This window comes from Manduca sexta, chromosome 3, assembly GCF_014839805.1.
Source record: "Manduca sexta isolate Smith_Timp_Sample1 chromosome 3, JHU_Msex_v1.0, whole genome shotgun sequence".
In the NCBI taxonomy this organism is placed as follows: domain Eukaryota; kingdom Metazoa; phylum Arthropoda; class Insecta; order Lepidoptera; family Sphingidae; genus Manduca; species Manduca sexta.
In genome coordinates, this window is record NC_051117.1 from 2470894 (window position 1) to 2497717 (window position 26824).

A 26824-nucleotide genomic window follows, 5' to 3' on the forward strand; every position below is an offset into this window, starting at 1 on the left:
TAGCATATCATATTAAAGCTTTTAGATATAGAAATTACATGACCATATGTTTACACACACTGATTGTAAATGAAAAAGGAAAAGTGAAAAGGATATTAAAGAAAAAAGGTTTTTAAAACCAACCATGAAAGCTAAACATCGTCTCATCAAACGGTAAAAATCAAAGGTCAATGAAGGATAATCAGTTTGTGTAAACCCAGACCACTTACATTATCGATTTAATTCTATAGATCGTGTAGATCGTTCTTGCGCAGGACATCAACGGGGAGTGCCAGCTCGGGGGAGGCACCCGCCCCCTCCCCCAGCCCATCCGGCGCCAGTCACTCCGACAAGGACCAAGATCCTCAGGTACATAACAGCACTTCATTAATGGTAAAATCCCATCCTCAGACAAACTCTATCAGCTGCAGATCCAAATGTTAAGTATTATAACATATTTGTGGAATATGATTTTTTTCTATGTTTCTAAAGCAATTTTATGCCTTTGGTATGTAAGAAATTTTTCAAAAGAGAGTTCAGTATGAAAAAATCATAAAAATAGAATAAGATACCTTGGAAGATAGGCAGACTCAGCTCCATCTCGGTTTGTCAGACTCTACAGTCTGAATAATTTCATATTTTTAACAGGAAAAGATCGAAAAACTAGAAGAGGATAAGAAACGCCGCCTCCAATTGTACGTGTTTGTGTCCCGATGCATCGCCCACCCGTTCAATGCTAAACAACCGACAGACATGACGAGACGCCATACGAAACTCACTCCTCATCAGCTCGAGACCATACAAGCCAGGTTCCAGGTATGTCATTCAGATCTAAGGTTAATTATCTTCCTGAAGGTATAGTTTGTGTCAACTTAGTATAGTTTCTACCTACTGCTGATGACCTTATTCACTTACAGACAAAGCTTTAACCGATGGCTGATATCATAAGATGATGTCATGTAGTAAGGCTCTAACGAAGGATTTTTGACACTTCATCCCCTAAAATTTGTTAATATCTTTTATCGTCTCTGACACGCGAATAGTATTCAAAGATACCTACTTACTCACTGCTAATGTATTCTTGTCCAGGCTTTCCTCAAAGGAGAAACACAAATATTAGCCGACGAAGCATTCCAAAACGCGGTACAATCGTACCACGATGTGTTTCTCAAATCAGAAAGAGTTGAACAGATGGTGAAATCCGGCGCGTGTTCGCACCACGATTTTCGCGAAGTCTTCAGAAATAACATTGAGAAGAGAGTCAGGTTTGGAATGTTAATATTCCTTTTTACTAACTCTGTTCTTACATAGTATTAAGTAGTGTATGTCTTAGAATTAAGTAATTACTACTAACATTTTCACGATCTATCTCTTGTTTCTCGATGTTAGAAGTGATCTGGCGTAGTCTTGTACAGAGGTTAGCCAATGAGAATGTAACGTGTATTTAAAGTAGTTGCAGTCACCGTTACCGGCGAGGGATGTGGAATTATTATTTTTTGATGGTTCGATATGCCAACTTGATTTTTAAACGGCGTTAGTAGCACCACAGCACAAGAGGTAAGAATTGTTGTAAATCGATGTGTTGATCAGTGTTCTTGGATGTATAGGGGATGATGGAACCTTACTTGCAAAGTTTGATGCACTTGAAGAAATTGGTAAAGCGATGGGGACAATTATTGGGGGTGAAATTTATGCACTGAGCTCAGGCCAATTTGATTGAGATAAAACAAACGTGGCACTAATGGATGTTGATGGGACTGATGAAAAGCCACAAATTGTTTCACAATTGTATTTTTCAACAATTATGTGTTGTAATTAAATTCTTCCACTAGTTCTCTATTTCTCGTAAAATGTTTCTATGATTTCCCCAACACCGAACGCAGACAACCTTTACAAGTAAATAGCGAACTTAAACATAAACAAAATCGGACCTTTTACGAAATATACAATTGATAAGCTGGCTGACTTGTATAAAAGGGCAAAATGTTAGGAGAAACAAGTCTTAAGATGCTTAACAGTTAACATTAATTGTCACTAAAGTCAGACAAATCGGTGAGATTAAAAACGGTCGTCTGCGTCCGGCATAAATACGTAGATTGTTGAAATTAGAATCTTCTCTCTTATTCATTGATGTGTGGCATTAGTTGTAATTCGAAATTGCACTTTAGATGCTCCTAAAAAGGTTTGAAATTCCAGATCCCTGCCGGAGATCGATGGGTTAAGTAAAGAGACGGTACTATCGTCCTGGCTAGCTAAGTTCGACTGCATTATGAAGGGAACGGGTGAGTGTCAGGTTATTCTGTTGTCTAAATAGTTCTGTCACGGAGCACCAAGAAAAAAAACTGCTAAGATTTTGGTACTTGGGAATATAGTTTAGAGGAAAATTTCAAAATTATTTCTTGATGATTGAAATAGGTTATACATTTATTTTAAAAATACTTCGGTTAAGCTGTCAGAATGTTTCGATTCCTTGATCTTTTAATACCAATTGAGAGAGTCAAATTATTATTTAGCTAAAAATCATACTAATTATAGATTTAGCTAGTTCGTCATAAACTTGGTGCTCTTAAGAAATATTTATACAAATCATTAACTGTACACATAATTATGAATAAAAAGATCCGTTCACACATTTTCGATTTTTTGCACTGGCCATAACATCGTTTTCCAAATTCAAACTATGGCGCCAAAATGTGTGAACTGCCAGTACAATATAAAATATATAATATGAGAAGCATGTCGCAATGTGTGTCCATGCATCAATGTACGAAAAGCTTGCATTTGTGGTGTTTGAATGTTTGTCGTTATGCGCTTTTGTCTGACGCGAGAAGAATACTCGACGTTGATTGGCGAATAAAATAACCAATGAGAGGGGCGTAATCGTTTCAAATTATTATTATTTTTATAGATAGATTCTTTTGAGAATTGGAATATTGCGGACTAAATTGGATTAAATATTATTCAAAATTTACGTAAAATTTTTGTACGTCGACTATGTAAGCCTATAGAATAGTTAGCAAGAACCATTACCATTTGTCTATTTTCACCTTCTATTCTGAGCATTTTGATGATTTCCGTCCTATTTGGATAATATAGTGGGTTTGATGACATGATGAAAAGTAGACTTAAAGAAGAATGTTTTGCTATAGAATAAGAATAAAATCATTCATGGATTACGTAAGTTACTTTCATCTGATGATTCCAAAAGTAGAGAATCTTCTAATAGATAATACCTGTAAATTTGTATTGGATTGACTGGGCGGATCATCAAATGAATTCTACAATGCCATTGTACGTCTAGATGTTGGAAACAATGATAAACAAATTCATGGATTGCATCTTAATAGCTTTTAGGAGTTTGTGCGTGAGATAAAAGAGAATTGGTATACAGTAATTTTTACATTGCGTTACTAAATGAAACTGAATCTTCGCCTTTACCTCTACTAACATTGCATAAATAATCAGATATTAATAACAAATATTTCGGCCAAATATCCCAAGTTTAGTTTTCAAATATGGTATGTATGTAAGTGTAGTATTTCTGACTGAAACCTTGATGTTGCTGGTCCGAAAAAAATCTCTTCTTATTCTCATAGTGGCTTTTATGCATGTAAAATTAAAATGGTCTTTTTCTTAATATTGGTTTTATTTAAAACTTAAACTATTTTATTTTGCATCTATGTTTAAAATAACTTGTAGTACAGTGCAAGTGCTCCTTGAACAAGGAGACAAGCAATAGGTTTCATTTATTAACGCAATCTCTAAATAATCCTGTTTATTACACACCTACTTAGTGCAATATTATAGGGTATATCATCAAGAACGTCTGAAGAAACAAATGCTCCTTATTGACGTCAATATATTAAGCCTAACTCTAGATTAGTAAAACTGCCATTAAGTTCAAAATCCGTGAATTTGCCATGATTGTGCTCAAATTGTGTGTCGCCTGCGTTCTGTCTCACTGTTTGTGTTTTCTGTCCCTCTCTTTCACGACATGTCTCTCTCACACATCCCGAACAGGAATTACAGGTATCACTCGACGAAACGTTGGTTTATCTTTTTTCCTTTCTTTCATATGCTTTCGTCACGTGATGTTGCTTTGTTTATGTGTTGTATGATGAAGAGTCTGCCTGCGATGGAAAGGTCTGTTTAGATGTGTGTGATTTTTGCTATAAACCAATGACTAGGATTGTGTCAGTATCTATAAGTCGTGATGTCGTATGCGTTTGAACAGACCTTTAAGATAATGATATATTTTTAGGCAAACAACTTTTTTTTATTTCTTAGTATTCTTTAAGATTTAATGTCAGATACCAGACTTCAATCTAAGTATATAGGTCAAAATGCACCGCAAAGACTTTCCGGTAGGTAATTTATATTATTTAAAAATGATCACAAATATTCTGGTTACGCTAAAGAAAATTGAAGAAAATATCAATATCATTTTCGCAAACATACAAAATAAATTACACATAAAAATTTTACATTGATAATAAAAATTAAACAGACAATTAATCATAATCTTAATATTATAGGCTACAATAAAAAAACAATATTTCTAAGCACAAAACCAAAACCTCTTCCAAAATTCCTCTCGCCGCAGGCAGATTCTTCGACTGCTAAACAGATTTTTATATTACAATGTTTTATTACATTAGCTCCTAATTTTTATATTTTATAGAAATATTTTGAATTAATTCAGTTCTCTTTTCACAAAAACAACTCATTACCAATAACTTAATCAGTGTCTAATCATTGTTTTGCTAGTTTTCTTTAAAAGTTTGACACGAACTAAATAATGATTAGATTCATCTTTGATTTTGTTGGTAAGGTTTACACTCAAAATGTAATTAACAAATTAACACTATTCCTATAGGTTCCTGGAGGTAAGATGCATGAGTTTTAAGCTTAAGCTTCGTAAAATAATCAGTGTAAGGGAAACGTTCTCGAAAATGAAGGTCGAAGCACTTGGAACTATACACCAAAAAGTTGCAAACATTTTGTAACTACTTTTTGATCTGGATTTTTTGCGTTATCTATGGATAAAAAATTTAAAAAATATTTATTAGCGTAGCACAGCAACTCAGTGCTTGTAGCCATATACCAGAAAAAAAAAGAATATTTACGTCAATATTTTTAATGAATGATGCCTAGTAGGGGCTTCCATTAATTAGTGAGGCTTTTAGGAAGGGGAAGGGTCGAGCCAAATTGGAAAATCGCTAAAAATGTCACATAATTAATGGATGCCTCCGTACACATAGATACTATACTATGATATTGATCCAGTGCATTCTATTTCGAGAGCGAACTCCATTCACTTTGTACAATATTGTAATTTTAAAAATATGTTTCGTGTAGTATATTTTGATATTTACCTTTATTACACGATATTTTCACAATCAATTTAAATATTGAGTTCATACGTCTAGTCTATCTCATTATTCTTTGTATAAATTAGAGGGTTGTTATATTTATAGCGTAAAATGTAACGCTGTTTAGTTATTCTTAGAGATTTGCTGAAAAGACGGTAAAATTGATTTTAAATCCATTGTTTCTCATCATCAATCATTTCTAGTGCAATTCGATTTGCAAACAAATGTCGAATAATTAAAATTGTGATGCAGTTCTTAATTTTACGAAACTAAAATATCGTGGCATAAAGCATCTACAAATTTGTTTATATTTATATAAACAATTTTCACACAAACTTTGTAGTTTTGGTGTCAAGGGCTTAAGCCTCTTGCCGAAAGTCTCTCTCATCCCCAGGAATACCAGGAGATGATGAGTCCAAAAGGCCGTCCCGAGCGCAGCAGCAGAGCCTCAACGCGGAGTGCATCCTCAGCAAGGAGCAGTTGTACGACATGTTCCAGCAGATCCTGGGAGTGAAGAAGTTTGAACATCAACTGCTGTTTAATGCTTTGCTTGTAAGTGCCTTAGAGATGAAGTTATAAGATTCATATTTGATTGCAAAGTTGTTATTTTTAGAGGTTTTTTTTCTTTACTCTGGCACGTGAAGAACTGCACTGCCCTTGATGGTAAGCGCGATGCCGTCCAGACAGAGTATCGAATGGTAGCAGATGGCTATATCATGTCATTTGACACAATCATGCCGGCCTACTGAAATGCTATTCACGAATTATGTACCCCTAAGTGTACGAAATAAGTAATGATTTGTGGTTTGTTGGCTCTATTTGGATGTTTATGTTAAGATAAAGTAAATTGCGTTTCTTTTTGTATTTAAGATTTTTTTCTATATTCCCGATTCTGGGTTAATTTTTTTCAATACAGTTTTAAATACGATGTTTATTTCGTTAAAATGCCTTGTTCCAAATTACAATCAAAACCTATCAAAAATGTCAAGTAGATTACTTAAAAAACTCCAAAGCGCACAAACAAAGCTCTCCCGTTCCCCGAGGGTAATTAGTATTCCTTCTACATGCCTTTCAATTAGGAAGACGGGCCGAACACCGTTTTATATTACCAATACGTTGTCACTAATTAACGAAGCAGTTAATTACACCCATGTTAGGGTCCAAGTCGAAATTAATGACGCTCTGTGAAACTCTTTTTCGATTTAACTGGTTATTTGCTTGAGTTTTAAATAAAATATATTTGGAATCTGTTATCGTTTATTTGGATGGTAATGTTAAACTAATGAACTTTAACAGAGACGGCTAATTTTACTGGTAGTAGGTCTCTCATGTATGAGAGTCCGCGTGGGTAGGTAATGTATATTTCTGCTGTCAAGCAGCAGTGTATAGTCACTGTTGTGTTCCAGTTTGAAGAACATTTTAGCGAGTGTAACTACTGGATATAGTAAGACCTAACATGTCATGTGTCCGGATGGCGAGCGCGGTGGAATACCAAACAATACATTGTAATTCAAGGTGTTTGACGGTGTTTCTAATGTTTATGGGCGATCATATCGCTTACTATCAGGCGAATGTCGAGCTCGTCTCGGCATTCAAAGGCTAAATAGGATAGAGAAGGGCTCCAAGCCCTGAAAAAATATTGAAGTTAGAATAAAGAAATACGATGTTTTTTTATAATCTTGCGATAAAAGCTATAAAACAAGCAGGATTTACATAAACTATAATTGCAGTTGGATTCAGCGGATGAACAAGCGGCCGCCATAAGAAGAGAACTCGATGGAAGAATGCAGAAAGTTAATGAAATGGAGAAGGTAAGTGAATTTAGAAATATGGGACAATACTATACTTTATTTATTGATGTTTTAGAAAAAATAAAGGTAATATTAAATCTCCTATTAAAATCCAAAGCGATATAAAAATAATTTAAGGAATATTATTTTGTAGTGAAATATTTACTTGAAAAATCAATTCTATAGAACCGAAAACTGATGCCCAAATTCGTGCTGAAAGAAATGGAGTCCCTGTACATCGAAGAGCTGAAGTCCTCAATCAACCTGCTGATGGCCAACTTGGAGTCCCTCCCCGTGTCCAAGGGTGGAGCGGACTCGAAATATGGCCTCCATAAAATCAAGCGGTATAATCACAGGTCAGTTTCGTTGTGGTAATTACATTACCATGACGATGGGCCAAAGTCTATGTTGTGACGCGATTAGGGAAGGAATTTTTATAATGTTTAATATGGATAGTGATGAGGAAATTGAAGGTGAAGGTTTTAAAGGTATGGACTAAATAAAATTATTCTTTGTATTGAGGTAGACCATGCACAACAAACCAGTGGTTCTAAAGGCATGGATTTTGTACCAAAGTTCCTGGTAGATGTGGATAAGGAATACTTAAAGAGCCCCTGGCAAATGATAAATGATTGTAATAGTTGACTTTGTCGTTCTTATACGAAAGTGGTAGAATTTTTGTAAAACCAGTGATGCATTTTCTGTCTCCAATGAAATTTTAATGAAATAATTGTTATCACTGAGGACACCATCTATCAGATTGGTTAGTTGAATAAAAAATTCACTAATTCATAATAATTTGAATTTATAAACTTATCTAAATTTTACACTATTGGCAAAATCTAATATAAAAATTCCTTCCAAGTTGTTCGGTGTATCATTATCATTATTGTTATGTGGGATCGGTGTGATGCTACCATTGAACGGACAGCAATAACTACACTTTTTGACTTGAAATGACATGAACCTTGTGGTTTAAATCTATATAAATAAAAATCAATTTTCACTATTGCGGCCGACATGACTGTGCCGACAGTCTGGGGATAAATTTTATTTTTTTTGCCGGTCGGTACATTCTTTGGGTTTCACCTTGCTTAAGATCAGGTAGTGTAGTCAGATTGACACATTGAATATTATTGATAACATCGCGTTAAAAAAAGTTACTGAAGTCAATTGGCCTCGTGCCATAGAAATGACGTTACGTAGACTAACATCAGTAAATCCCAACGAGGTTGAGCATCGTTACTTCGTAGCTAAATAGACGACTTTAAGCAGACGAGATATTGATAAATTATTATTAGTTATTGCTGTGAAGCGGCAATATCATAGGTGGGAGTGGAACGGACTGCCAAGACAAATGTCCGCGCGTTCAAAAACCAAGAGCACACACCTCTGACTTTTCCATTGTTATGTAGGTATACTTTGGAAATTATCGCTTGCTGTGACGGTGAAAGAAAACGTCGTAAGAAAACCTGCATACCTGAGAAATTCTCTAAGAATTTTGAGGGTATGGGAAGTCTGCCAATCCGCACTAGGCTAGCATGGTGGACTAAGACCTAATCCCTCTGTATAGTAAAGGAGGCCCGTGCCCAGCAGTGGGACATTATATTATAATACAGGGCTGGTATATTATTATTAGTTATTGCTGTACGTTCTTACGTTAACTGTCATAATAAGTGTGTTCCCTTAAAACAATCGTTCTGTAACCTGATGAAGGGTTCAATTGTAAAATTCTTCACGACAAATATTTCGTAAATATACATGTGGCAGTTAACGAAATAAAATGGTCGAAAGGGATACATCTAAATGTCGCTTTTATTAAATGTGCTATTTGTGAACTAAGAAGAAACTAAACGCCAATAGCATGTGAAATCGATGTTTAAGTATAGAAATTACTTCAAAACAAACGTTAAGTAATTTCTGTATTGCTTTCCTGATACAAAAACACACAACATTTGGTACAAAGTACAATAATTACTTTTCCATTGAGCATTTTGCGGGCCATTTTCAAATCAAAATGTCATCAAAATTCATAAAGCTGTCCAATTGTCTGGTTTTAAATATTCCCCTTGACCCGCAAAATGTTCAATATCCAAAATTCTAAAAAACTTTCTAAACATAATACTCATTGGTTTCGGAAGCACTATCTATATCCTCGTCTATGATGAAACCGTTTCCACTTGTTGATTTCTGTTTTCATTTTCTATGTCCCTGGCACGTTCCCGGATGGTATGAAGGAAGTACAAGTAATAAGTCCAAAGATAATATAAAAGCACGTGTCTTGTGTAGAAGGACCTTCACTACAAGCCTGAATGTTTTGTGAAACCCTCGAATGACACAGACGGCCACCGACGTAGTATAGATATAGCATCTCACATAGAGCTTCTAGCTAATTGAATGTCGGTGGCCAATGATACAAAGGAAACGTAGCTGACACGCTTGAAACCAATACTGATGAGCTTTACGACTAGCATACAATCGATAAAACACAAGCTAGCCTAGATCTGAATAGCTAATGATAGCCTGAGCTTTGTAATAGGATCCAGCGAATACCTGTTTTGAAACTAACTCTGCTTTTACACTTTCTGTTTGTTTTTCTATTTCCGACTCCATATTACGCTTGAAGCTTGTTTAGAGCTTCGCTTTCAATACATGTACAGTTTACTTACTAACGCTATTTCTTCTAACAGTTCTAAGTAAGCCATGGAATCAAAATTCACAATATATTTCCCAGAATCGTGGCCTCACAGAATAAGTAATTATTTAATTGGTATCTTTAAGATAAGGCTTATTTGGATTCCTCCTACTGTGATGAGTAAAACTGATGCTTTTAATGTTTATGACACGTTATATGATTTAATTATTCAAATTAATATTAATGTAATTAAGCAAAGTAAACAAATTGCTAACGTTAGTTGGCATTTATGAGCGTGGATAATAAATACGGGCACAACTTTAAAATCAACATTTTGTACCTATAAATGTATCTATATTTTACAATGCATCAGTTTTATCCATTACCATTCCTTCCCACATCACACCACACTGTACAAAATTAGATTAATAACTCACGTATCTGGATACCTTTGTAATGTTACCCCTTTTCGGATGCTTAATCATTCTTGGTATCGGTGATGGTGCTAAATGTTTGCCACCTCGCATTGTGCCCTTTACTGTATGTCGATCGTGTGTTTGATCATTCCTAACTCCTGGTTCATGTGTATCATCCAAAACCTCATTGGAATTATCTTTATCTCCATGAGTTTTGTGATTAACAATATCCTTGCTATGTTAAACATGCTTATACTATTGCTACTAACTATGGGTTTGGATGTCATAATTTTCTATGTATATTTATATGGATTTAATAATTAATGTCACATCATTTTCCTCTGCTGTATTACAATGACTGTAAATATTTAAAATTTGATAAAATCACTTTTTGCTATATATTAATAAATTTGATATTAATTGGCACTAATGTATTCTTGAATGGTGGTTATATATGGTCGAATTGACAGATCGAACGCCGGACCAGATCCGAGTCCAAGGTTGAGTAAGCAGCTATGTTTCAGATCACAAGGCTCTCTAGCTAACAAGCTGACGGGAGAAGCCGACGGTGAAGCCGACACACAACTGACGAAAATGGACGTAGTGCTTACGTTTCAAATTGAGGTAACATCAATTTTGATTGGTGTAAATGATTTGAATATATCAGTTAGGACTTTGAAAGACCAAGATAAAGAGTCAAAGGAAAGATATTTAAAAGACTCTAAAGTATGCACGGAATTTAATAATTTTAGAAAGAAGATAAATCTTTAAAGATTTACAATTCTTCGATTTGTAACTACAATAGGGTACTTGACTTATTTTTATTTATAACTTTTATAAAATATGTATGTTGTATAAATTCTAAAACCGAAAAAATCATGGAAATTTGGTGAAAACTCTACAAGTTATAAGCCATTGAAATTAAGTAGTTAGGGTGAGTGTCAAAAAACAGAAAAAAAACGAAATACTTGTATGTGACGTCAGTGGGAATTAAGATTCGTGCGAAAGAAAGAGATGGCGCGATATCCCCACTCCACGCCCACTCTTGCACGTAGCAATATTTGAAATTTGAATTTCTGCCTCATTTCTTATCGGATAGTAATGCTGTTTTCACAGAAGGATTTCTTTTTTGTACTAATTGCTGTTACATATAAAAATGCTTAAAATCAAACATAGTCAAATACCCTATTATATGTATTTTGTTTGACATATTATTTAATCTTCTAATTATAATGTCATTTTACCCTAATACAAATTGTAGGTGGTTGTTATGGAGGTAAAAGGTCTGAAATCATTAGCACCCAATAGAATAGTGTACTGTACAATGGAGGTGGAAGGCGGCGACAAACTGCAGACCGACCAGGCAGAGGCTTCGAAACCCATGTGAGTATTGACTTGAAATAGTTGTAAGAAGACAAGTAGGTATATAATTCTATCTCTTATATATCTTCCTGAGTTTTAAATAAGTTAATTTTGATGTAATCAGGACTTTAATGAATAAACTATGTTCAAACCACTTTTACTCATTAAAGATAACTATTTTTCGGATTTTATCGCGTCTTTTATATTTTAATTTTCTCCCGATGTTTCGAATACTTTGCAGCCGTCGTGGTCATTAGGTTACATTAGCCTTTTTTATGAGTTCTTTCAAAATTTTAAGCGTGTTATTTCTAAATGACATTCAAGAATATAGAGGACAGGTCACATATATGGTCATCCTCTATAACAGGTGGGACACCCAAGGAGATTTCAGTACTACCCAACCATTACCAGCTGTGAAAGTTAAGTTATACACCGAAAACCCTGGAGTCCTCGCTTTGGAGGATAAGGAACTGGGAAAAGTAGTGCTCAGGCCGACGCCTCTTTCCAGCAAGGTAGCATTGATTTCTTGATTAAGTTTTGACGAGAATTGACATATCTTTTATAGGTCTTTTTTCTTGTTTATAAATTCTGCGATTGCAGTTAAGCCTAATATTTGTTATAGTTATAGGCCAGTCTTTCTCATGGTGGGCTATGACACCCCCTTGTGGGTGCTGTAGGCTTTTAGAGGGCAGTAAAGGGTCTAGAGGAAATTGGAAAAGCCATTTGCAGGGGAGATGGTGATGCAATGACTAATATATATTTTGTAAATACTTTAATTAATAAATTATTGATTCTTGTCAAGTATTTATATTTCTGTTCAGGCTCCAGAATGGCATCGTATGACAGTACCTAAAAACTTACCGGATCAAGATCTGAGGATCAAGATTGCCTGCCGTATGGATAAACCACTTAATATGAAGCATTGTGGGTATGTATCAAATTATTGTGTTGAACTAGAGTTCGATTTGAACGTCTCCACGAAAAAAACACGAAAAATAACAAACCATATTATTAATCTGTTTCAAAACGAATATAAAAGTTTTTATTTTATATTTACTTAGCAAAGTGACCACACTGCACCTGTTGGTAAGTGAAATGGGGTCCAAGAGAATGTCGACTGACAGAGAGACTGTTGGAGGACTATACACAGGCTGACCTCGGAAGGAGACACACTTACGTGGTCCCTACAGACTAACATTCTTGCTAAAAATGTGATACCGCGCGGGCTTACACCTTAGTAACATAGCGTTTGCTCTTCTAGCTACCTCCACGTGATAGGCAAGAACGTGTGGCGCAAATGGAAGCGTCGCTACATGGTGCTGGTGCAAGTCAGTCAGTATACCTTCGCGCTCTGTTCGTACAAGGACAAGAAGTCGGAGCCCGCGGAAATGATGCAGCTTGACGGCTTCACTGTTGACTACATAGAGCTGGCCAGCGGTGAGTTCATGACTTGAGGATCCGATAATGGATGTACTGATTTTCCTGATACTAATATTTGTTTTTTTACTTACAGCTCAACTGATAGTCGGTCAAGGTAAGTTCAGTTTCTAACATTCTAGTATGTTAAAAAAGTACGTATGTCTATAAAAACTAGCACCTCTTAAAACTTTGGAACACAATTCACTATATGCATACATACATACATAACATCACGCATTTTATCCCCGAAGGGGTATGCAGAGGCGCAACTTGGACACCCACTTTTCGCCAAGTATGTTCCGTCCCATGATGTGATAGGGGGCGAGCCTATCGCCATATCGGGCACAAATTCCAGACTCCGGGCTGATACTGAGCAGAAAAACCCAAATATCACTTTACCCGACCCGGGATTCGAACCCAGGACCTCAGAGCGCTATTGTACCGGACGTGCAATACAACTACGCCACTGAGGCAGTCCAGTTCACTATATGATATTGCGTTATGCTCATAATTGGATGTTAAGTTTCATGATTCCCCGCGGTGGCCATTTTTGGCGCATAAGGGATAGATGCAGGCTGCATCTGATGGAAGGCATCTTCTTTGCATTTAGTAACAGCCCTCTGAGATCTACGCACTGAGAGACTCCGTTGGCGTTCCATAATTCCAATTAATTAACTACACTAACTATAATGTCCTTCAAACTGGAACATTACTGTGCTTGCAGCTACTTAGCAGAAATAGCTAGAGCATCATACTTTACTTAAACCGGATCTAACAAGCGAAATACTATTAATTATGTAAACACTTCTCTTGAATCACTCCAAGTTAAACCTATCCATTTATATCCAACAGAGCTGGAAGGCGCTAAATACTTCATGAACGCTGTGCGCGATGGCGAGTCTGTCCTCATGGGCGTGACGGATGAAAACGAGTGCCATCTGTGGGTCATGGCGTTGTACCGCGCCACGGGACAGAGCCACAAGCCCACACCGCCCACGACCTCCGACACGCACCATAAGATCATGGGAGGTTTGTTCTTAGATGTACTATGGCTACTAATGGCTTGTACATTGGGCGCTTTGACAAAATTTAATTCTCTTTTTTAACTTTATCGTGTCAGTATTTAAAATATCATGTTTACTTTGTATGAAGTTTCTCAAGCCAATATTATGATCAACAATGAACTTACTAAATTGCCTTTTTTAATTTTCATACAAGCTTGGAAAAATGTCCCCACTCATTGACGATAAGTAGAGTAGAGTCCAGATAGAGTATAGTATAAAAGAGATCATCACTGCTCGCCAATCGACAGACTCATGCCAGCCGAGCCTGTTTCAAAGAAATATGATAAACAATTATTCTGGTATTATTATTCTGTCTTTTTAACATCCATATTTGGATGTCTACATGTTATTCTCATGTCCAAAGTGCCCAATATACGAACTGTTAGCGAGAAACTTAAATGCCATAATGGCTACTTAGCTATGATGATAAATACGCCGAGATGTGGTGATGATATAAACAGCGATAATTGACACTAAATATAAAGAGCACTGTGAATATTCTGGCTCTCAGCACGTCGCGAAACAAATATTTAAGTCACCAAGACAACAAGTAATAGGTATGAAAAGACAATTAACAAGGGTTAGCGCACGGCCCTGAACTAAAAAATTCATTATTAGGAAAATATTATAATCATAAATAACAGTTATTTTAGCGCAAGTATTTGGACTTTCGACAAAGTAATAAAGTCAAGGGAATTTAGATAATGGGTACCTACTAAATTTGGAATAGGGTTCTCAGTAACCCTTAACGAATATTTAAGTCATCAGCGAAATTTTAGGAAATAGGTACCAAGCCACAAGGATGGTTAGTACCCGACCTAAAAGAAATATTGAAGCAATTTGAAGAAATGGTAATATTAGGATATGATTCAAAACATAGAAACAACATTCACAGCAGTTTCCAATTTTTAGTGTCAATATAAAAACCCAAGAAATATTAAACAAAGAACCCGCACTAATACAATGATCCAATTCTCGGCTGAAAATTCAATCTGAGCTACATGTTCAAGAACATAAGGTTGTAAATCAATATTTTCAAAGCTACTTGAGATGGTTTGTTTTTAGACGCGGACAAGGCTCGTAAACACGGCATGGAAGACTACATCCAGGCTGATCCGTGTCAATTTGATCATCACCAACTGTTCTGCATGCTTCAGTCTTTGACGCTGAAGTATCGTCTCCAAGATCCTTACTGTTCATTGGTGAGATATTATTATTTTTTTTTCAATTGTTACTGTTAGGGTCTATCAAAAGAATATTATATGCTTTATGTTGTTCTTACTATCAATATTATGTATACAGCGTAATAATGAGAATATATTTCCACATCCCAAACAGTCTTCTTGATAAAACATTAACAGAAACAGGACATTCTTTTTACCATTTTATATTCAGATGACTAAATATTATATCAGTTCTTATCGTTTCATTCGTTGTTGCACGTCCAAAAACAATATCATACCACAATAAAATTTCAATATATTAGAATTCTAATTTCGCAACGGGCTACAGCTCCCCCTACAATTATATAATTGAGAATAATAAAATGATTATATAAAGAACTTTAGAGGGAATCTTCTTCCTCTAGGGCTGGTTCTCCCCTGGCCAAGTATTCGTCCTAGATGAATACTGCGCGCGTTACGGAGTCCGCGGCTGCTTCCGCCATCTTTGCTACCTCTCAGACCTCCTGGACGTGGCCGAGAGTGGCCAGCAGACCGTGGACCCCACCCTCATGCACTACTCCTTCGCATTCTGCGCCAGTCATGTGCATGGGAACAGGTGAGCTAGAATTCTGTATTTTGGCTTACTTAGCTGTTCGCCTGATGGTAAGATCATTTTAGAAGTCCACAATTATAAGATTTCTGGTGTTACTAAAGGATAAGAATAGGAATGGCAGATATGTTTACTTAATAGCAAATGGCTTGATGCATCTTCATTTACCCTTCAAGGGTTGAATTAATCGTTAAAGACGATATTGTGCAATTTACTACTATATAAAAGATATTAAATGAAGTGATACTTTTGAAAACAGTTGATACAAATTGTGGGTATGTATTCATATAAATAGACCTGGTGGTAATTGATATTTGACTGTAATTAATTTACAAATACTTCGATGTATTCAATATTGTTGTAAAGAATACAAAAGAAATCTACCTATTACATGATTATATTGATATTTAAGATATAAAATACAATAAAAGGTTGGTACATATTTATGTAATAAAGATTGGTGTAAATGTATTAGATTTGTTGTACCACAAGGAGATGCTTAGCTCCTCTACTATTCTGTGTCTGTATGTAAATATAGAAATATGGAATTGTGGTTGAATTTTAAATGGAACAAGACAGATAGTAAAAATGGTGCAGGATTATATTCAATAACAAGAAAGATGTTGTAATTATGATACCATACTTTAAAATAATGTAAACTGTGAAATAATTGGCATCATGAGACTTAATATTATGTTATAAAATGGATGATTTTTAACACAATGTCAGCAAAGGTATAAAGACGAATGTGTGGTTTCATTTAATAATGCAATATAAAAATAGCTTTGTATAAGATAAATGTGCAAGACGAAAATGAAATAGAATCATAATTGAATTGCCAAATTATAGACAATCTGAGGAAAGTCCATGAATTCATAATGGAATCAATATTATTTAAATTTAAAAATGACGCAAACAGAAGGGCCGTATTAATAGATGCAATCGAATTTCGCTCTGACGTGCGATATCAGCGGAGACGCTGTTAAGTTAAAGTTAGTAACAAGATCTTCCCTATTAAATAAACAGATATCAAACACCATGCCAATTGATATCTTAAGACTCAAATATGACGAATTATGACCGCTATTTGTCTATTAAACAGCACGAACCAAACAACGACGAGCGCTTAAATGTCAGCTCAAGTTTTATTTAATAGTTCAATGCCTTAAATATTTACTCAAGCTGCTAGTCAAAGGTGAGATTGGCTAATTAAAACGACTATATAAAGAATCCATCGTCAATTTGCTAAAAAAATCAACCACAGTTCCAATTAGAAACACACGTCCCCTAACTGCCTCACATAAGTGTGATACTGCTTTTAATCTACCCACTGGACTATTGTATCTGTGACTACGCATTTACTATATGTGCTTACTAATACTATTGCCTGCTTGCCTTATTAACATTTCCTTGGCTCGTGGAATTAGCTTTTAAAAATACGTTATCAAAATTCAAAATTAAATGACCTAAGTTATAAAGAAATATTAAATATTTTTCTTAACTGTTTTTAATAGGGCTTAATGACCGTATAATCAATAACTTAATTCTATTCTTTTTTAATTTTACAGATAAAATATTACTAAGCATTAAAGTTTTTATTTATGGAATTATTTAAAAAGTAATTAAATCTCTTAAATCTTTTAATGAAATGTCCAAAAGGATTTACCATTGCTTTAGAATACTCAAACTTTAACATTACTAAAATTTCAAAGAATTACCTGCATAAGTAGTGTAATGAAATTAATGATTTTGAACTCTAAGGTCATATTTTCAACTCATAGGTTAGGTTACACTTCTAATTCCACAGTCAACCCTATATCCTGCTTGTGCCCTACTAGAGTAAGCCCTACGGAAGACGTGGTTCACAGTACCGCGACGTTGCCTGGCAGGCCAGACGGCGTGGGCAGCATCACCGTGCAAGAGAAGGAGAAGTTCGCCGAGATCAAGGAACGGCTGAAGGCATTGTTGCAGCACCAGATCACCAACTTCAGATACGCGTTCCCGTTCGGAAGGCCCGAGGGGGCGTTGAAGGTTTGTGGGTGGTAGATTTAGTCAAACTGCTGTTACAAATTAGTTAAACGATATATTATTTGCGGTACATTTGGCGTAACTGTAAGATGATATATAAGCTTCTACTAATTTTTTAATATGCAATCACATTAATAAGGTTAATAAAAATATAAGAAATAGTGTTAAATATTTGCTTATTAATGAGACAACATTATTTGATAACAATGCTGATACAAAAGCAATAAAATATTGTATACAAGTTTAATATTGTCATTAAAATGTATCAATAATATCAATAATCAAATACCTCGTTCAGGATAGATTAAACCGTGACATAATTAACTTTCCAGGCAACCCTGTCCCTTTTGGAACGGGTGCTGATGAAGGACGTGGTGACCCCAGTCGCGCCGGAGGAGGTCAGGGCGATGATACAGACCAGCTTGGAGAATGCAGCGCTGTTGAACTACACGCAGCTTAGTCAAAAGGCCAATATTGAAGGTTTGTATACGATATGCACCTTAGAGTTCTTCATACTAATGATGAATTATGATTTATGTTAATTTCAGGCACTTTCGGTGCTAAAAATGTATATACGAAACGTTTGCGTATTACTTTGCGAATTTGATTTATTTTGTGAGACTGTCCAGCATGACCTCTCTAACAGTTCTGATATAAATTCATGTTTCAAAAAGAGTATTGAGATAGATAGGAGCAGCGATAGCCTAGTTGGTTGTGGAACGGACTGCTGAGACGAATATCCGCAGGTTCAAATCCCAAGGGCACACATCTCTGACTTTTGTAAAAAATATGTGTGAATTATCGCTTGCTTTAACGGTGAAGGAAAACATCGTGAGGAAACCTGCATACCAGAGAAGTTCTCTATAGGAATTTCGAGGGTGTGTGAAGTCTACCAATCAGCACTAGGCCAGCGTGGTGGACTAAGGCCTAATCCCTCTCAGTAGTAGAAGAGGCCCGTGCCCGAAAAAAATAAGAAAAACATACAAATTTTGCCTGCCATCTATTTTATTATTTAGTAATTTTAAAATAGATGCTATACAAAGGATTGCTATCTTTACAGAGGATCTAAGAGGTGAAACAATGGTTACACCAGCGAAGAAGCTTGAAGATCTGATTCATCTAGCTGAGATCTGCGTCGATCTATTACAACAGAACGAAGAACATTACGCCGAGGTAAGTGTTGTTCTATTTTGTGATCTTAGCTCAAATGTTACAGCACATTTTAGAGTGTCAAATGATCAAAATTATAAAAAAGATATTGATGATTCGTGGAATTGTATTTCTTGTGAAAGATAAGTTTAACACTCTAAAAATGCTGAAAGAAATGTCGATGTCTATCCTGAATGTCGTGGTTTCTGTTTTGGTGAAACTTTTTAAAAACAAAGATTCGATAGAAGAATCAACTGAAATTATAGATATAATAATTTAATCAAATGACTGGTATTCAAAATTAAGTAACAAATAAGACGTGAAAAATAATCAATCTTTTGCAGAAATTAAAGAATTTAAAAAGATAAATAAAAGAGTATCTGATTTTAAAAAGTTTAACCAAACTGTTAAGTGTTTACTGGATAGCACCCTACTATCCTATCGCTATTAGTGTGGAGAATGATCAGACAGTATCGATTTTGTTTTTCGATTGGTATTGCATACCGATTTATCTGACCGTTGTATGGAAAAACTAGAAATACTTATTATGTAATTCTATGAACATTTTGAGGATTACTTTTTTGTGTATAAAGTTAAATTGTTACAAACGTAGTACATGGAAGAGCTTGGCCAAGACATTTCTTTTGAATTGGATTGGTTAATACTACGAGGTAGCGATTTTGAAGTATAATGAAAGCTAAAAATACCCGTTTTCCATACAGCAGTAGATAAATATTACAAAGTACACGATGAATTACTTGAAATGAACAATGATGTTTAAAGTTTAGATTCAAAAATAGGTAAATCCAATAAAATCTTTGTTATAGTACAACAAAAATTGTGTCTAGAAGTTGGAAAGCGTTCTAATGTTATAACCTAAATTTGTAACTTACTGAAGGAAAAAAAGACAATAAGTAATTTATGATTCTACTGAAGCGAAATAACTGGAATGAGTTATAATGAATGTTTCTACTGTGTTTTTGGATCCTATAATAAAAATTTTAAACAATAATCTTGTGTAATTGGCGATGAAGTTGTGAAACTAGTGTTTGAAAAAAACATGGTCAAAAAGACAAAAACTGTTGGCATTTTTGAGATAATTTAATCTAGACTTTTTCTATATAGGCACGTCAAAGTGACCCCGCTGCACCTGATGGTAACTGGAGTGGGGTCTAATAGAATGTCGACTGACGAGAGATGATTAACTCTCAACAGTCGACACAATTATGCTGGCCTGTTGATACTATATATACACGGCCTGATCCCGGAACGCGACCAGCTTACGTGGGCCGCTACTGGAGATTTTAACATCTTATGTACGATGGGCGCTATCCAGGCGGATATCAAATATATCCTACCACCAGCGAATAGATGGATTTGAATATTTTTGAACCTACCCGAAACTAAGTTCGTCGTGTACTATATGTTAGAATAAATATTTATTTTGTGTCGCTTAGTCGCCGAGTGAACTTCATTCGCTCACCGACGTCCGTGCGCGATATAACAATAATTTTTATATTTCACTCCTATCTATTTTATTTCTCCGCAGGTTTATAACACAAAACCGGATTCTAGCGGTCAACAAAATGTAACTACTCATAAAAATTTGACTGATTGCTCGGCTGATCGATTCACTATCACTTAAATGGTCATGAGTCACTTTGATCACATAAGGAGTAGACACGATACCGAATGTTTGAAATACTTTGCTTGTGCGATTGCATAGATACATCTATCACTACAAGCATTGCATGGAACAACGTTACATACATGATCTTACTTTTCATTATGGGCTTTGATAATTGGCAGGTTTGAGTTAAATTTTTCGATGATTGTCTGCAATGAAAAGTGTCTATAGTCTACTCCGTTTACGATTACATATACATTGACAGCTTCCGAACATATTAGGAACACATCGAGCACAAACAACAGACTCTTCGCTTCTGTAGTTTATTTCTTTATACGCTTTTATTGGCTCCCTTTCTTCGAAGGTACACACATCGCTAGTCCGCACATCGTCTTTAATGATTGCATCACGGTAATGAGTAGTTCGTGTTTATAGTTTTGTCTGCATGGTAGTATAGTCTGTCTAATTATTTGCAATAACTTGTTGCAAATTGTTTGACACATCTAAGACTATTTTAACTCAAATTAAGACATTTAGTTACACTTTAAAATCAAACTTCACTATTGTTCTTACAAATATTAAGTCATTACGATCATGAATTGAATATACTTCAAAGACCCCACAATTCTCCATGTTTTATTACCCTCTTTAATAATTACATTTAAATTGAAAACTTACATGTTCAAAGGCATGTGTAAAGACATCATGAGGCTCATTCATGTTGGTTTTCTTGTTCTTATTACTTTAAAATTCTTAAAAACAATCTGACATTCAGTCTGTTCATTGATTGCCTTCAATATCCCTTTCATTTATCGGACTAACTCCTGACATTTTAGTGACGGTATAGTTTTCTTACAAATAATGCGTGTGTAAAAATGCGCACTTATTTTATAGAGATTAGATTATTATCATAGAAGGCAATCTATGAAAATTAAAAGACTTTTTCACAATCACCAAACTCTACACAATTATAGAAATAGGTCAAATGTTACCAACTTCTGTTTCGTTCTGTCCAGGCGTTTGCGTGGTTCTCTGAACTGCTGGTGGAACATGCTGAAATCTTCTGGGCATTGTTTGGAGTGGACATGGACCGAGTTCTAGCAGAACAGCCTCCTGACACCTGGGACTCGTTCCCGCTGTTCCAGATCTTGAACGATTACTTGAGGACGGATGGTAAGACCTATGTTATAGCGAAATTACTTCAACACTTACTTGAAATAAATTAACAAATGGGTCATCGCTAGACAAAAAGATCCTGCAATGTATCTTGTGCCAGCCATATAATTGACGATTGCTGTAATAAATTGACAAAATAGTTATAAATTTTAAACATACCTACACCATGCTATTGTCATCAATTGTTGCTATATTTACGTGCCTTAACCGTTACTTCTTTCTTAAATAATTATCAGTTGTAATCCCTGTTGACTGAGTAAATCCCTGATCCTCATAATATATTATTCAACAGAAAATCTGAAAGGCGGGAGATTCCATGAGCACCTGCGGGACACTTTCGCGCCGTTGGTGGTGCGATATGTGGACCTCATGGAATCCTCCATCGCGCAGTCCTTGCACAAGGGATTCGAGAAGGAACGATGGGAGATAAAGGGGTAAGAATTGTTATTATTTTGTCTGCTTGGATGATTGTGATTTTTACACTTGAGAGTTCAACTATACCAATTTCAATTTTAATTTATTGCTCTTCACAATTATTGATAACAATAGTAGAATTTTGATTGTCTCGGTGGCCTAGTTGTATTACGGTGCGACTGCAGTGTTGAGGTCTCGGATTCGATCCCCGGGTCGGGCAAAATTATATTGGGTTTTTATACTCATTATCAGTCGGGAGTCAGGAATTTTTGCCTGACATGGCGATAGGTTCGCTTAGGCTTCGTGGATAAAAATGTCCATGTTGGCAGAACAGAATTTTTGTTTTTTTTTATTGCATGACGAGACGAGCCTGCCGATCGCCTGATGGTAAGCGATGCGACCGCCCATAAACAGCAGACACACCATCCAACACCTTGAATTACAAAATATTGTTCGGTATTCCACGGTGCTCGCCATCCTAAGACATGATATGTTAAGTCTCACTATGTCCAGTAGTTACACTGGCTACAATGTCCAAACCAGAACACAACAGTGACTACACACTGCTACTTGGCGGCAGAAATAGACATTACGATGGTACCTACTCAGACGGACTCTCACATATGAGAGACCTACCACCAGTAAATTTGGTACCTATAACAAGCTCTATGTATTCTAAACCATACATACGTACAATGATCGCCTGGTATTCCGCCCGTGGTGTGCAGTAACGGCTGCGCGACGAGCGAGGAGTTGTTCTGGAAGCTGGACGCGCTGCAGTGCTTCATCCGCGACCTGCACTGGCCCGAGCCCGAGTTCCGCTCGCACCTCGAGCAGCGCCTCAAGCTCATGGCCAGCGACATGATGGAGACCTGCATACAGAGGACCGAGGCTTCCTTCCAGGTATGTTTTAGAAGCAATAGGTAATGGTTGCAATAGTAGTAAGGTGCATTTTTTTATTGCTTTGAATGAAGTGGCGAGCTTGCTGTTCGCCTGATGGTAAGCGATACGACCGCGCATAAACAGAAGAAACACCATCCAACACCTTAAATTACAAAGTATTGTTTGTTATTCCACTGCGCTCGCCATTCTGAGATGTGAGATATTAAAGTATCATTATTTTAAAAATAATGAATAAGATTTGTTATTATCTTATTTATTGACAGGAAACATTCTCATTGTCAGTTTATTAAGTACCTATTGCTTTGCTTTTGATGTTTTAATATTCTTGTACTAAGTAAAAAAAAAAAAATTGATATGACGAAGTCACCTCATTGCTATAAACACTATTGGTAAGCAAAGTATAGTGTTGTGGGTGGTAAATAACAATCTCAACATTGTGTATAGCCTATTGGAGGAAAGGGGGTTCAGGTTCCGTTATTCGACCCCCCTAATACAATTAACGCCATCTCGTGTTCCAGTCGTGGCTGAAGAAGAGCGTGACGTTCATGTCGACGGACTACATCCTGCCGGCGGAGACCTGCGCGATGGTCAACGTGGCGCTCGACGCCAAGAACCAGGCGCTCAAACTCTGCGCCGTCGAGGGAGTTGACATTGTAAGTATCAATAAACAGATACGACGTGACTGGACTCACGGACATGACGAGTGACTACAACTGTTTCTAATAATGAGATATGGGCGTAGCTAGATGTTTCAAGTGTGCTAGTCAGTGTTCTATGTTTTTTGGTATCGAATCCCGCAGTCTACACCGGGGGAAACCCGTGAAAGGGATAGTGGAATCCAATCCCCCGACTTAACGACTGCAGGGTCCTGCAGGGAAGTTGTAAGGGAATAGCTGGGAAGGAAGTGTGGGGAAAGAATAAGGAAAGCTCTTAGAATGAGAGGAGGGGAGACGGCTAGGAACTGTTCGCAAGCCCTTATAAGTTTAAATGTGAATTGGCAACCATGAAGCATACACACACTTGACTGTATGCCTAGGGCCGTGACAAATGTCCCCCTTGTATGGGCGTACATTCGGTGTGGAGACCAAGCGCACAAGATCATCTTCTATAAGTATAAAAATTTTCATTGTTTTCGTTACGATCGTGAGAAGTTATAAGTATCGTGGTTTGAGTCATAGATAATGAAATATAATAAAACTATATTTTTTTTTCACGTTCAACAGTCCCACTTGCCTTGGGCTAAGTGCAAAAAAAAGCGCTCCTCAACATATATTTTTTTAAATCAAAATAATAATTATTTTATTGTTTAAAATTAAATCAAAAAGAGGGTATTTTGGATTATCCCAGTCTTAATAATATATAATATTATTTTCTAACTATTGGAAACCATGCAATGTCTCAATATCCTGGGATCCCTTCCCCTAGCTACGCCTGTGATGTAAGGACTTATAATTTCGACTGATTTACTCCACTTTGAACTCTACGACATTGACATTTGACTCTACAACGTTTTAACAAGACTTCTATTGAAATCGACTGACCTACTCAATGCTAATGCCAACCTGAACTATAACAGCGTGGTGGACTAATCTAAACCCTCGCGTGGTGGAGGCCAATTCCAGCAGTAGAACAGTAACATACATGGTATTGTTCTATTCGTTTTAAAACAAAAAAAAACATACATTCGAATTGAGAACCTCCTCCTTTTTTGAAGTCGGTTAATAAAAAAATGTATTGCATTTGAATAAAATGAAAGTTAACCTTTCTGCAGAATTGTATAAAGTTTTAAAATTTCAATTGATTAAGCAAACTCTGTTATAACATTACTTATTCCAGGATTTACCGGACAATATATTAATAATGCAGGTAATAGGGAAAGTGGGATTATATCCACTTCCCTCGACCCTGTTTGAAATGTCCAAGCTAATTACACCGTTTTTATCTAGTATGCCAAACCTTGTAACAAAATATACTATTATGCACTTAAAATGTAAAATTGCAGACGCTATTGTGGCTCCAACTGCTAATCAGTACAGACTTATGCTTATTACGACTAACTCGACAATGCTAATTATTTTAAAACTAATATTAATTTTTAGTGCGTTCAAAATAAAAATGTGAATGAATTACTCATATTGGTATTAGATAATAATAATAATTTTTGTTAATAGGAAAATACTGAGGAATAATATATAATATTTCAGAACTCATAAACAAAATAGTAATAACTATAAAATGTCAAATAGTTTTCAAATGTCAATTATTCACAAATAGATGTCGCTGACGTTCCTGTTCTTAATTTGAACGCATAGTACCTACTCTGCCGTGCTAAGCTCAAAAGCGGTATCTCAAAAAAAAAACAAAATCTTGATTTAGTCGTCTAGCTAGACAGCTCAAAGAAGTACCTATCCAATGAACTTGCCTAAATGACGATATTTTACTTAGAACTTGTTAAAAAAAATCCTTAAAAGAGTTTCTTTATCTCAGTTTTACATACAAAACTATAGAACTATATTAACAAAACCTCAATTATCTCGAAATAAAGTTTCCCTGACATACCGCTTTTGCGCTTAGCGCGGCAGTACTATAATTATAATTGTGTATTTGTACCTCCTTAGAATATTCTAAGCCAGGCGAATTAACTTTGAAGGAAAATAAAAAAAGCTATGAACAAAAGCAACAATTATTTTGCTATTGCTATAATATCGTAACATTTTCCAGGAATTCTCCTAACAGCTCCGCTAATTGGAATCTGTGGAGACTAAGGAACAATTGTGAATTTTCTCTTAATTACCATTATAAATCCACGTAATGCAATCATTAAACTCAGTTGTAAATTAATCAGTAATGCATCTCAGCTAATAACACGCAAGTTCACTAACTCCATCTGTTGGCTACAAAGCATTACCATAGACGCCATCTAGTATCAATAGTTGACAATTTCGTTTACTTGCTACTAGATGGCGTCACAATACATAATAATAAGATTGCCTACCCGCAGTACCAGTACCACGCTAAGATGGACGCCCAGATAGAGGCGTGCCTACAGGCGATGGCGACCGGGATGACCACGCGGCTGTCTGCCGTCCTCGAGGCCACGCTGGCCAAGATCGCGCGGTTTGATGAGGGGAGGTATAATTAAAAGACAAAAACATTTTCTTGATTATGACATCTATTAGTGTTCGGCTTTGGACCGTTCGATTTTGGGTTAAGCTGTTTTCAACGATCCTAGTTCTTAACTTCAGACCTATCAAATATTATGTCAAACTGTTTTGATTGGTCCATTTCACCTTTCGATCCCTTTGAATATAATTTGGAATAAATTGGGATTGTTTACTGTATCTGGTATTAGGCAACTGATTTGTGGATACAATAAAACACATCTGAGTTGCCCGAGATCAGATAAATACTAGAAATGAAGGATCGATTGACTATTTGGCGGCTACAGGATCTATGGTTCATCTAATAATGTTAAATTGCATTAAGAGTTTGCCCTCAGTTTGATCGGGTCGATCCTGACCATCGCCAACGTGTCCGGCTCCGGCAAGGACATCGGCCAGGGCTACGTCAACTTCATGAGGAACTCCATGGATCAGATCAGATCTAAGGTAACATAAGGAACATTTTTAGTGTTGAGGCAAAGTATCTGCTTCACGAAGGTTGCTGAGAAGCGACACAGACTGCAAGCCAGCACCCTATTCTAAAGCGAAGTTTTTT

At 36.0% G+C, this 26824-nt stretch overlaps 1 protein-coding gene across 13 annotated transcripts in view; it reads left to right on the forward strand.

The window, feature by feature from the left end:
* The window catches only part of LOC115441228 (calcium-dependent secretion activator), a 56344-nt gene that overhangs the window by 24457 nt on the left and 5063 nt on the right, over positions 1-26824 (forward strand). The window contains exons 5-32 of one of the 13 annotated variants that reach the window (XM_037439694.1): positions 231-348; positions 628-795; positions 1069-1253; positions 2176-2261; positions 4000-4008; positions 5746-5903; positions 7082-7162; positions 7328-7497; positions 10663-10816; positions 11454-11575; positions 11922-12066; positions 12376-12482; positions 12816-12991; positions 13068-13088; positions 13826-14002; positions 15103-15239; positions 15626-15816; positions 17679-17841; positions 18171-18318; positions 18899-19011; positions 20537-20575; positions 21631-21787; positions 22083-22224; positions 22933-23107; positions 23626-23760; positions 24944-24973; positions 26109-26239; positions 26607-26715. In XM_037439694.1, the coding sequence (XP_037295591.1) occupies positions 231-348; positions 628-795; positions 1069-1253; positions 2176-2261; positions 4000-4008; positions 5746-5903; positions 7082-7162; positions 7328-7497; positions 10663-10816; positions 11454-11575; positions 11922-12066; positions 12376-12482; positions 12816-12991; positions 13068-13088; positions 13826-14002; positions 15103-15239; positions 15626-15816; positions 17679-17841; positions 18171-18318; positions 18899-19011; positions 20537-20575; positions 21631-21787; positions 22083-22224; positions 22933-23107; positions 23626-23760; positions 24944-24973; positions 26109-26239; positions 26607-26715 (3547 nt within the window). Of the gene's footprint in view, positions 1-230; positions 349-627; positions 796-1068; positions 1254-2175; positions 2262-3999; positions 4009-5745; positions 5904-7081; positions 7163-7327; positions 7498-10662; positions 10817-11453; positions 11576-11921; positions 12067-12375; positions 12483-12815; positions 12992-13067; positions 13089-13825; positions 14003-15102; positions 15240-15625; positions 15817-17648; positions 17842-18170; positions 18319-18898; positions 19012-20536; positions 20576-21630; positions 21788-22082; positions 22225-22932; positions 23108-23625; positions 23761-24943; positions 24974-26093; positions 26240-26606; positions 26716-26824 lie in introns of all 13 variants that reach the window. The other 12 variants (XM_037439695.1, XM_037439684.1, XM_037439679.1 and 9 more) reach the window with 12 other exon arrangements.